This window comes from Neoarius graeffei, chromosome 20 (assembly GCF_027579695.1).
Source record: "Neoarius graeffei isolate fNeoGra1 chromosome 20, fNeoGra1.pri, whole genome shotgun sequence".
NCBI lineage: Eukaryota > Metazoa > Chordata > Actinopteri > Siluriformes > Ariidae > Neoarius > Neoarius graeffei.
The window spans coordinates 37092017-37105415 of NC_083588.1; the positions used below are offsets into that span (position 1 = coordinate 37092017).

The 13399-nt window shown below is 39.0% G+C and overlaps 1 protein-coding gene across 3 annotated transcripts in view; it reads left to right on the plus strand.

The window, feature by feature from the left end:
- The window catches only part of zgc:113333 (beta-N-acetylhexosaminidase), a 38029-nt gene extending 31855 nt beyond the window's left edge, over positions 1-6174 (plus strand). For 2 of the 3 annotated variants that reach the window (XM_060901625.1, XM_060901624.1), the window contains one exon: positions 4823-6174. In XM_060901625.1, the coding sequence (XP_060757608.1) occupies positions 4823-5021 (199 nt within the window). In that variant the 3' untranslated portion in view covers positions 5022-6174. Of the gene's footprint in view, positions 1-750; positions 925-4822 lie in introns of those variants that run through there. The other variant, XM_060901626.1, reaches the window with a different exon arrangement.
- The last annotated feature ends 7225 nt before the right edge of the window (positions 6175-13399 follow it).

Sequence of the window (13399 nt, forward strand, 5' to 3'; positions counted from 1 at the left end):
ATAAAGTGGGTTAAAGTGTGTGAGGCTAATGGCATAAAACAAGTGCAATGGTGTTTTACATTTGCTCAATGCATTAAATATCCATATCCGTCTAAAATGTGTGGTGTCTAATTACACATAGTTAACAACACCTATTTGAATGGCACACTAACAAGAAAATTTCTAATTGGGACTACATGGCAAAAAGGTTGCCGACCCCTGCTCTAAATTCACCGTAGGTGTGAGTGTGAATGGTTGTCTGTGTCTACTATGTGTCAGCCCAGGGATGACCTGGCGACTTGTCCAGGGTATACCCCGCCTCTCGCCCATAGTCAGCTGGGATAGGCTCCAGCTTGCCTGTGACCCTGTAGAACAGGATAAAGCAGCTAGAGATAATGGATGGATGTACAGTGCTCAAGCATAAATGAGTACACCCCCTTTGAAAAGTAACATTTTAAACAATATCTCAATGAACACAAACAATTTCCAAAATGTTGAAAAGACAAAGTTTAATATAACATCTGTTTAACTTATAATGTGAAAGTAAGGTTAATAATATAACTTAGATTACACATTTTTTTTTCAGTTTTACTCAAATTAGGGTGGTGCAAAAATGAGTACACCCCACAACAAAAACTACTGCATCTAGTACTTTGTATGGCCTCCATGATTTTTAATGACAGCATCAAGTCTTCTAGGCATGGAATGAACAATTTTGTGACATTTTGCAACATCAATCTTTTTCCATTCTTCAACAATGACCTCTTTTAGTGACTGGATGCTTGCGATCCATCTCTGTTTCTGCGCATCCTAATGAAGCAGTCATCATCGCTAGCGATGAACAGCCTCCACCGCTGATGACATGTGCCTAAGACTTTTGCACAGAACTGTATACAAATGGTCTGACATAAGGACATGATGAGCATCATCCAAACACCAAGTCATGGCAAGACTGAGACACCTGCTACATACATTATTTGTTTTGTTGCTACAGTTAGCACCTTTAAATTTCAGCTGCTACAGTTAGCACCTTTAAATCTACATAAAGATTCATCTTAGGATTACAGATAAAATGTTTCCATTTTAGAGGAAAATGAGAAAGAAGCCAAATAGTAATTAACTCACAGACTGAAACATGAAGTATTTCTGCCTTATTAAACTAATGTAGTACACTTACCTGTATAACCTTGTTAAAAACTTATCTTGGTGTGTTTTTAAATGGCAGCACTAAGATGTAGTGCTCCCCCTGTCTTTTGTCCCAATGCTATGTCGGTTGTCCGTTTTTATCCCAAACGAAGCTTGGCGGGGGATATAGAAATGGGTTCTGTCCATCCGTTTCCGGGCCATATCTTTAAAACTACTGAAGAAATCTTCATGAAACTTTGTATACACATCAAGCAACATGTAAACTGGTGCATTTGCTATTTTGTATTTTTGAAAAAAAGTATTTTTAAAATTTTTACATAAAAAATAGATTTTGACTTAGTTTCTAAGAGCAATGTTCGTTTCCGGAGCATATATCCAAAACTATTCATGATACGGATTTGAAACTTGGTATACATGTTAACAAGGTGATGTAGATGTGCCTTTTCACACTAAGAAATTTGAGAAATTTTAATTTTTCATGTTTCCAGGGAAACAATTGCAGACTTAGTCTCTCAGGTTAGTCTTAGGGGTAGGTTTTGTTTCTGGAGCAGAACTTGAAAACTATGAATGGTATGGTCTTGAAAGTTGGTATATGTGTTGATTATGTAATGTATATGTGCCTTTTGATACTAAGAAATGTGAGATTTAAATTTTTAGCTCACCTGGACCAAAGGTCCAGTGGACTTATGCCATGGGCTGCTGAGGTCAGTGTAAAGAGGTAGGGTTGGTTTCCTGCAGCAGAACTTGAAAAATGTGATGAATAATATCTTGAAACTTGGCATATATTTGGTATATAGGGCGGGGGATATAGATGACTCTGTCATCTTGTTTTTTGTTTGTTTCCCTTAACTGCTTCATTTTTAGCTTTTATTTCAATGCTTTCTGTCCAAAGGAAACAGTAGACATGGACATTCGGCAGAACAAAGCCAGTATCCACCTGGGATAAATGGGTAGGGTCACCCGAAACCCATTTTTGGGTGCATTCAAGGAACGCTGACATTAATATTTTCTGGAATAGATAGGATTTGAGGATAATTGCTATTTTTTTCAGCAAATAAGAATTCCATGTTGATTTGTGCACCATAAGCTTTGAAGTCTGAGTGGCGTCAGTAAATTACAGAGTTGAATTCATCCCCATCTTTAAATATCTGAATTGTTATTAATATCTTTGTTTCATAAGACATTGCTAAATGGTTTTTTTTTGTAAATTGAAACTGTATGACTTTCTACATGACTTCATGTACACTGCAAAATTCTTTTCTTGGCATGGCCTAGCGAGGAAGCTGGGATCAGACAGCAGTCAGCCTGCAATACGCCTGAAGCAGTTAAGGGTCAAAGGTCTTATGTGTGTCAAAGGCCTCAGTGCTGTGCTGGGATTTATACTTTCAACTGTCCAAGCTATAGTTCATAGCTTTAACCTCTGACTACTGCCCACATAAATGTTACATGTGAAACAAATCTTATGAAACGAGGTTTTCTTGTTTTGTTGATACGGGTCTGATTGCTTTTATAAAAGAACCTCAGCAAACATACAGTGCCCTCCACAATTATTGGCACCCCCTTGTAAAGATTTGTTTGGGGGGGGGGGGGGGTAAAAAAAAAATCCAGCTTTTAGTGAAGTAGCTTCATCTCAGACTAAAAAACTGGGGTTCAGGTCAGAGGACTGAGATGGCCATGGCAGAAGCTTGATTCTGTGGTCAGCGAACCATTTTTATGTTGATTTGGACATATGCTTTAGATCATTGTCCTGTTAGAAGATCCAGTGACCCAGTTTTAGTTTCCTGACAGAGGCAGTCAGATTTAGATTTAAACTGTCCTGGTATTTCATGCAGTCCTTGATACCATGTACCCTAACAAGGTTTCCAGGCCTTTGGAGGAAAAACAGGCCTAAAATGTCACACTTCCACCATATTTTACACTTGGGATCGGGTTCTTTTCATTATAGCCATCCTTCTTTTTATAGCTACTGTAGCCATCGTTCTTGAGTGTTTATTGCCAAAAAGATCAACTTTGTTACATAGAACACAGTCCCAGTCAAAGTTGTTGTAGCGTTTCATAAACTCCAGGCACTTATGTTTGTGGTTAACTGACAGAAAAGGCTTTTTCTCTGGCATACCTTCCATATAACCTGTTGGCAAGGAGGTGGCATCTGATGGTGGTTTCGGAGACTTGGAAAGCCCAAGATTTTACTTTTTCTTGTAATTTACCATCAGTGATCTTTGGGGAGGGCCGCATGGTGGTGTAGTGGTTAGCGCTGTCGCCTCACAGCAAGAAGGTCTGGGTTCAAGCCCCGTGGCCGGCAAGGGCCTTTCTGTGTGGAGTTTGCATGTTCTCCCCGTGTCCGCGTGGGTTTCCTCCGGGTGCTCCGGTTTCCCCCACAGTCCAAAGACATGCAGGTTAGGTTAACTGGTGACTCTAAATTGACCGTAGGTGTGAATGTGAGTGTGAATGGTTGTCTGTGTCTATGTGTCAGCCCTGTGATGACCTGGCGACTTGTCCAGGGTGTACCCCGCCTTTCGCCCGTAGTCAGCTGGGATAGGCTCCAGCTTGCCTGCGACCCTGTAGGAGGATAAAGCGGCTAGAGATAATGAGATGAAATGAGATGAGATCTTTGGGGATTCCCCCCCCCATCCTCCTCACTGTATGTGTGTGCAAAATAAACTTGGGTCCTCTTCCAGGCACGTTTGTAACAGTTCCAGTTGGTGTCCACAGTTTCATTATTGCCCTAACAGTATTTCAGGCAAGTAGCTATTTTTAATAACCATTCCCTGACTCATGAAGGTCAACACACCTCTCCTTCATTTGGTTTGTGTGTTCTCTTATCGTTCCCATGTTGATGGATGACTAAGGGAATTTGGCCTCTGTATGACCTTATATTTGTTCCCCAGTTAATCAGGAAGTCATGGATTACAGCTTGAAAGTTCCTACACACTGCAATCAACTCAAAAATGTACACTTTAAATGGGAAACATGCTTAATTTACATTGTGTTCACGATCATTTCCAGTGATGCCAATAATAATGGCACTTGTGTATTTGTTGAGAATAATTATTTCTTGGTGAGGGATTTGTTTTTCTCCGAATAAATTTAATTCAGTTAAAGGTCGGATATTTCTCTCTTTTTTTCAGTGTGAGATGAAGCTATTTTACCAAAAAATGCATATTTTTTTTAATTGTCATTTTTTTTTACTAATCTTTACAAGGGGTGCTCATAATTGTGGAGGGCACTGTAAATAGCAAGGTGCATATGTATTAATATATATGAAAATGTCTTCAGTTATTATGATTTTTTAACCATATTGCTACCTCCTACATTTGTCAGTTTTATACTTTAGACAAGAAATTGTCTTATTATTCTTGATTTTTTTTTTACAGATTTTATCTACAGCACTAGACAATGTCTTGACATTAAATTCATACTTAATTAGTTAAATTAACAGTTTTGTATTGTTTTGCAAAGTGTTTTTTTTTTGTACAGCTACTAGACTTCTTTAACCTTGCTACCCATTTTGTTATCAACCTTCCACATTTACAGTAATATGGCACACAGATTTAACTATTAAACAGCTTAAAGGCCACTATCAGCTGAACTACCAGTGAACAGGAAAAAAATCAGTATATAAGTTATAAGAGAGTATTACTGTTACTGTATGTAGAATCCTGACCCAGATCATTTCTCTCCTGTTTGTTCTTGTTAGAGTGCTGGAGGAGTGGAATTCCTTTCTGGAGACTTTCAAGCTGGAGATGATGGCTATCTACTACCCAGACACTGTGGATGAGTGGATGGAACAGCACATTAACCCACACATGGATAAACTCTATAGTTTAGCCAAAGACATAGATCGCATTATTAAATTTAAAGGACAGCCAAAGACTTATGATAAATTGCCTGACTAATAAATTTTTGAGTATAAATGGATGTTAGAAATAGTTTACCTCCTTCAGAGGCTGAAAAAATATGGGTGTTTTATCTTCTCTTATAAGGGTATTTTCGCTTTTCACTGAGTCGCTGTTACCAGAAAAATGATATGGGATTTATATTGATATGATATGACATGACATAATATGATGTGATGTACGATATGACATACACCCACTGGTGACTTTATTAGAAACACCCATACACCTACTGTTTTATGCAGTTATCTAATCAGCCAATCCCTTGACAGCAGCACAATGTATAAAATCATGCAGATACAAATCAAGAGTTTCAGTTAATGTTTACTTCAAATATCAGAATGGGGAAAATTGCGATCTCTGTGACTTTCACAGTGGCATAGGTGTTGGTGTCAGACTGGTTTGAGTATTTCAGAATCTGATGATCTCCTGGGGTTTTCACACACAACAGTCTCTAGAGTTTACACAGAATGGTGCGAAAAATAAAAATGTTGAGTGAGCGACAGTTCTGTGGGTGGAAACAAACACCTTGTTGATGAGAGATGTCAGAGGAAAATGGCCAGATTGGTTTGAGCTGCCAGAAAGGATATAGTGACTCATATAATCACTCTTTACAACCGTGGTGAGCAGAAAAGCATCTCAGCATGCAACAGCAGAAGACCACATTGGGTTCCACTCCTGCCAGCCAAGAACAGGGATCTTAGAATCAAGAACAGGTTCCTATTAAAGTGGCCGGTGAGTGTATGATATGGGTAAATACTTGGTTGTGTGTAATTGGGAGACATGTGTGAAGACTTTCTTTTTCATTATGTTCCATATTTAACTGATGTATTGCACATAATATTGCACTTTCTGTTTTGAATGGTCTCTTTAAAGACTGGAATTATCTATAGTTACTGTGAAGTGTTTTGTGGATTTGATTTTATAGCAGGTGTGAAATACTTGAAACCATGTGCCAAAAGAGAGTTTTAAAAGTATAATGGGGTTTCTACAGTATGTTTTCTATCACTTTGTGCTGTAAATAAGATAGGGGTTCATATAGATTTTATAAGTTTATTATAACTTTCTGATATTATAAGCCTACATCCAGTTCTGGTAGTTTAAGAAAGGTACTGCAATGTTTTCTTATTAAAGTATACAAAAATATCACTGATGCACTGGTCTATTCATTGACTTCATCATTATGAGTTGGTGAGCATGGTCAGAAGATTGGGCCATTAATTTAACATTTACAAATGTTACAAATCCTTAGAATTGTCTGATTTTCTCACATGTTGTCCAGTTTTGTTTGAAGTACAGGATGGGCTAAATGGGCTACCAGTAGTATTTAAAGGTGCTGACTGCAAAGTGATCTGAAATTTTGTAATTTTTTTTTTTTTTTATTGTGCATGGCATTTTCCTATGTCCTGCAAAAATAATATCATGCAGATAAGATGTGATCATTTTGATGTGCTGAGGGTTGCTTTTCTCCGTTTTAGGACTTTTGAGGTAAACAGTACGGCCCTATGGAAACACCTGAATGCAAGGAGCCTGAACTAATTAGCATAATTATGGAACTGGGTCACACCAAGATGGCGACGCACTGAAAACATCATAACTCTGCATCAACCTCAGAGAGTTTTGAGTTGCAGGGATGTAATTTGTGGTTCACACTCGTGAAACAAAAGATGAATCTAACTTTTTCTGTTACTGCTTTTGTGTTATTGTTTCTTTCTCTGTCAGATCAAAACATTAGGTGTATAACTCCATACTCGCTACTGTGCAGTCAAGCCCATGCATTCTAAAGCTAAGATAGCTAAGTACTAGCTAGAATGATTTAGTTGTCTGTCCAGAAAAATGCTCTATCTTGCAGTTGCACTCACTAGGCAGGCTTTCCTTTTCCGCCGACTTTTAGCTGGAGAGAGAGCAGAGTCCGCCATGTCTGCCCACGCCAACTTGTTTTGGTTAAAAGTAGGTCAAACACGCCCCACAGTGGTCACGTGATATTGTTGCTCACTTGCTTTGGCGATATCCGGAATCATGGGACGCATGTTATCTCATCAAAACATTCATACATAGGATACACAGTGTGTGCAGCAGCAAAACATCTTGAAACTCCAACAACAATATCAATAGAACATTTTGGCCAGAATTCAACTTTGCAGTCAGAACCATTAAGCACTGAACATTGGTTAATAATACAGTAATTACACATGGACAGGTCAACTTAAGAGCTTTGACGTTTGCTTAAAATGTCTTTCTTTTTTTTGATACAGCTGTTAAGGCTGAAATACATTTCTGTAATACATAATAAATGCAGGTTCAATAATTAGATTACATACAGGATGAGATAATGTACCTACCAACAGTATTTCCACATTGAATGTTGGTGAATAATGATGATAAATTAACAGGTCAACTTAAAGGCTTTGACATTCACTTACTTCCTTGTTCGTTTAACGCAGCTGTTAACACTGACACGTTTTGTTTTCATTGTTCTTCTAACAATTACTAGAAAATACTGTTAGTAGCTTAAAACATCTTGGAGAACAGGGTGCAGAACGAACAATTGAGTTACAACCCCGATTCCAAAAAAGTTGGGACAAAGTACAAATTGTAAATAAAAACGGAATGCAATAATTTACAAAATCTCAAAAACTGATATTGTATTCACAATAGAACATAGACAACATATCAAATGTCGAAGGTGAGACATTTTGAAATTTCATGCCAAATATTGGCTCATTTGAAATTTCATGACAGCAACACATCTCAAAAAACTTGGGACAGGGGCAATAAGAGGCTGGAACAGTTAAAGGTACAAAAAAGGAACAGCTGGAGAACCAAATTGCAACTCATTAGGTCAATTGGCAATAGGTCATTAACATGACTGGGTATAAAAAATGCCATCTTGGAGTGGCAGCGGCTCTCAGAAGTAAAGATGGGAAGAGGATCACCAATCCCCCTAATTCTGCGCCAACAAATAGTGGAGCAATATCAGAAAGGAGTTTGACAGTGTAAAATTGCAAAGAGTTTGAACATATCATCATCTACAGTGCATAATATCATCAAAAGATTCAGAGAATCTGGAAGAATCTCTGTGCGTAAGGGTCAAGGCCGGAAAACCATACTGGGTGCCTGTGATCTTCGGGCCCTTAGACGGCACTGCATCACATACAGGCATGCTTTTGTATTGGAAATCACAATACAGAAGGCTCAGGAATATTTCCAGAGAACATTATCTGTGAACACAATGCACCGTGCCATCCGCCGTTGCCAGCTAAAACTCTATAGTTCAAAGAAGAAGCCATATCTAAACATGATCCAGAAGTGCAGACGTCTTCTCTGGGCCAAGGCTCATTTAAAATGGACTGTGGCAAAGTGGAAAACTGTTCTGTGGTCAGACGAATCAAAATTTGAAGTTCTTTATGGAAATCAGGGACGCCGTGTCATTCGGACTAAAGAGGAGAAGGACGACACAAGTTGTTATCAGCGCTCAGTTCAGAAGCCTGCATCTCTGATGGTATGGGCATCAGAGTTGCATTAGTGTGTGTGGCATGGGCAGCTTACACATCTGGAAAGACACCATCAATGCTGAAAGGTATATCCAGGTTCTAGAGCAACATATGCTCCCATCCAGACAATGTCTCTTTCAGGGAAGACCTTGCATTTTCCAACATGACAATGCCAAACCACATACTGCATCAATTACAGCATCATGGCTGCGTAGAAGAAGGGTCCGGGTACTGAACTGGCCAGCCTGCAGTCCAGATCATTCACCCATAGAAAACATTTGGCGCATCATAAAATGGAAGATACGACAAAAAAGACCTAAGACAGTTGAGCAACTAGAATTCTACATTAGACAAGAATGGGTTGACATTCCTATCCCTAAACTTGAGCAACTTGTCTCCTCAGTCCCCAGACGTTTACAGACTGTTGTAAAGAGAAAAGGGGGATGTCTCACAGTGGTAAACATGGCTTTGTCCCAACTTTTTTGAGATGTGTTGTTGTCATGAAATTTAAAATCACCTAATTTTTCTCTTTAAATGATACATTTTCTCAGTTTAAACATTTGATATGTCATCTATGTTCTATTCTGAATAAAATATGGAATTTTGAAACTTCCACATCATTGCATTCCGTTTTTATTTACAATTTGTACTTTGTCCCAACTTTTTTGGAATCGAGGTTGTACATTTTCAAGTAAATTATGATCAAAGCTCAGTAACAAAAAAAAAACCCTTATAACCCTAATTTTCATATAACTAAGTGCTGTGTGAACTTTCATAAGCTCACTTCCAAGTTGCAAAGGACTCAATGTCTCTCACCTTTCACCAAACCTTTGTTTTACGGTGAGTCCATGGAAATATCCATCGTGTTTAGAATTTCAGAGGCCCTTCTGTAGAAAGATACTTTGGGAGGTAAGACTGAGATTCCTTTTGCTCTGAGGTGAGTGTGACAGACATCTGTGTGTTTGTCTATGATAAACCAGAGGTTGAGTCTGAAGAGGTCACTTTTTACCATCACACATAAAGGAGACGTTTGTGATTTTAGAGCCCTCTGCTGCCTGAGAGGTGCACTGCAAAGTCATGAAAATCTTACCAGCATTCCAGTAGTCCGTTGTTTGTCCTTTCCTGACCATTTTTCCTTGACCTCACTGGAAAACGTCACTAGGTCAAGGAAAGATGTGCAGGAGAAGACAACCTTGGCGCTATATGAATCCAACTGCACTTATACTTGGCGACATAATTATTTGATGGCACATGTAATTGACGTGGGTCTGCCTTGTGAAACTGCAATGTTCTAAAGATGGACTACAAAAAGTGCATCTTCACCCCGTATGTTCTTACCATGTTGTTTCATGCAGGTTATGTAAACGTGGACAACGCAGTGAAAAATACTACTTCATTTCAAAGGTTGGAATTGAAATAAAAAAGGAATACAGGCTGCCAGTCACACAATTGAAACAAATCAGTTTTCACATTGAGGATGGTTGCTCACGCTCATCTTCCTTTCCGTTCATATTTATTAACAAGAATCCCAATTATTGTAGGATTTAATAATTTAATATTTTAAAATTATTTATATAATTATTTCCTTGCCTGAAAAAAATGTTGCTGCCACAAGGAATTCTGGGACAGCATTATCTCCTTTCTTTTTGTAACGGATGGTCCAGTGCACCTTATGCTAAAGGAGATAGGAAAGGAAGCATTGAAACACCCTTCATTAGCATTTAGAGAATTTGAATAGTTCTTATCACTGGCTGTCACTTAGATACTTCTGGGTCATTTCACTTAGTTAGGAACCCATCCATCCATCATCTGTAGCCGCTTATCCTGTTCTACAGGGTCGCAGGCAAGCTGGAGCCTATCCCAGCTGACTATGGGCGAGAGGCAGGGTACACCCTGGACAAGTCTCCAGGTCATCACAGGGCTGACACAGACACAGACAACCATTCACACTCACATTCACACCTACAGTCAATTTAGAGCCACCAATTAGTCTAACCTGCATGCCTTTGGACTGTGGGGGAAACTGGAGCACCCAGAGGAAACCCATGTGGACACAGGGAGAGCATGCAAACTCCACACAGAAAGGCCCTCGTCAGCCTCTGGGCTCGAACCCAGGACCTTCTTGCTGTGAGGCAACAGTGCTAACCACTACACCACCATGCCACCCGTAGTTAGGAACCTTCCTAAGCTAAAAATAAAAAAAAAAAATATATATATATATATATATATATATATATATATATATATATATATATATGGGAACACAAGCCCACTCACTCATTCACTTTCAGTAAGCTCTTTACCCTGCGGTACCCTGTGGTGGATCTGGAGCCAGTCCCAGTAACACTGGACTCAGGGCGGGAAAATTCACTTCAGATAGGACATTAGTCCACTGCAGGGAACCATGTATACATACTTGATGTATACATACTCATTGAGGCAATTTAGCATAACCAATTTGCCTATCACATGTTTTTCGACAGTGGGAGGAAACAGAGAACCCAGAGGAAATCCATGCAAACCCAAGAGCCTGTACCTGTGAGGCAGCAATGCTACCCACTGTGCCGTGCCATCCACCTTGACAAGCCTTTCTCACTAATTTTTGAAAATGATTGATTGTCAGTTGGCACCCTTTTTTATTTTTATCATTTATCTTGGTCTGAACCCACGACAAGCTGCCAAAGCACAGATGGCCAGGACCGTCTTTGCCAGCTGGTTGGTTATTTTCCAGCTTCCCTATAACTTGACTAAACCAATGAATTTGAAAATTTGCAATTGAGTCTGTACAGTGGTGCTTGAAAGTTTGTGAACCCTTTAGAATTTTCTATATTTCTGCATAAATATGACCTAAAACATCATCAGATTTTCACACAAGTCTTAAAAGTAGATAAAGAGAACCCAATTAAACAAATGAGACAAAAATATTTCACTTGGTTATTTATTTATTTATTAAGGAAAATGATCCAGTATTACATATCTGTGAGTGGCAAAAGTATGTGAACCTTTTCTTTCAGTATCTGGTGTGACCCCCTTGTGCAGCAGTAACTGCAACTAAATGTTTGCGGTAACTGTTGATCAGTCCTGCACACCGGCTTGGAGGAATTTTAGCCCATTCCTCCATACAGAACAGCTTCAACTCTGGGATGTTAGTGGGTTTCCTCACATGAACTGCTTGCTTCAGGTCCTTCCACAACATTTCAATTGGATTAAGGTCAGGACTTTGACTTGGCCATTCCAAAACATTAACTTTATTCTTCTTTAACCATTCTTTGATAGAACGACTTGTGTGCTTAGGGTCGTTGTCTTGCTGCATGACCCACCTTCTCTTGAGATTCAGTTCATGGACAGATGTCCTAACATTTTCCTTTAGAATTTGCTGGCATAATTCAGAATTCATTGTTCCATTAATGATGGCAAGCACTGTAAAAAAAGAATAGTCGAGAATACTTGAAATTTCAAGGCAACAGTCTGCATTAAGAATTTTATGTTTTGCCAACGATGTATGCCCATGATAATCCAAACTATGATGTTATCTTTATTAAGAATTCTTAATTAAGTCAATTTTCAATTCCTCATTCTGCCAACATAGATTTCTCTTTTTGCTGAACAGTGGCATTCACAGTAGTACAAAAAGGCAATTGAGGTTCTCACAATTTTTTGGGGGGCTTTTTTTTACCTTTATTTGGATAGGACAGTGTAGAGACAGGAAATGAGCAGGAGAGAGATCAGGAAATGACCTCAGGTCGGAATCAAACCCAGGTCCCCGGACTTATGGTATGGCGCCTTATCCACCTGAGCCACGACAACATGAGCTTCAACCTGAGAGAGAACCACATTGCCCAGCCCTTGCATTTGGGAGCGGAAACCCCGTGTCTTGGTCATTAAGAGCATGTGCTGAATAAACACCTGTGGCAATTATGTATTTTCAATTCAGATTATTCACTATTGCATATTTACACATCATTGAGGTGCACCCTATCAGTTTGATGTGGATTTTTCTGTTCGTTAATAATTATTCATATTTTCTTGTCCATTCAATTGTGAATATGGAATTACTTGAACAAAGCATAATTCTATTTTTTAGAATTATCCACATCAAGAAAAATCCACATCAAACTGATAGGGTGCACCTCAATGATGTGTAAATATACAATAGTGAATAATCTGAATTGAAAATACATAATTGTCACAGGTGTTTATTCAGCGCATGCTCTGAATGACCAAGACACGTGGTTTCCTCTCCCAAATGCAAGGGCTGGGCAATGTGGTTCTCTCTCCGGTTAAAGTTCACGTTGTCGTGGCTCAGGTGGATAAGGCACCATACCATAAATCCGGGGGCCTGGGTTTGATTCTGACCTGAGGTCATTTCCTGATCTCTCTCTCTTCTACTCATTTCCTGTCTCTACACTGTCCTATCCAAATAAAGGTGAAAAAAGCCCCCCCCAAAAATTGTGCTAACCTCAATTGCCTTTTTGTACTACTGTGAATGCCACTGTTCAGCAAAAAGAGGAATCTATGTTGGCAGAATGAGAAATTGAAAATTGACTTAAGAATTCTTAATAAAGATAACAGTGTTATCATAGTTTGGATTATCATGGGCACATCGTTGGCAAAACATAAAATTATTAATGCAGACTGTTGCCTTGAAATTTCAAGTATTCTCAACTAGTCTTTTTTACAGTGAGTCGTCCTGGCCCAGATGCAGCAAAACAGGCCCAAACCATGATACTACCACTACCATGTTTCACAGATGGGATAAAGTTCTTATGCTGGAATGCAGTGTTTTCCTTTCTCCAAACATAATGCTTCTCATTTAAACCAAAAAGTTCTATTTTGGTCTCATCCGTCCACAAAACATTTTTCCAATAGCCTTCTTGCTTGTCC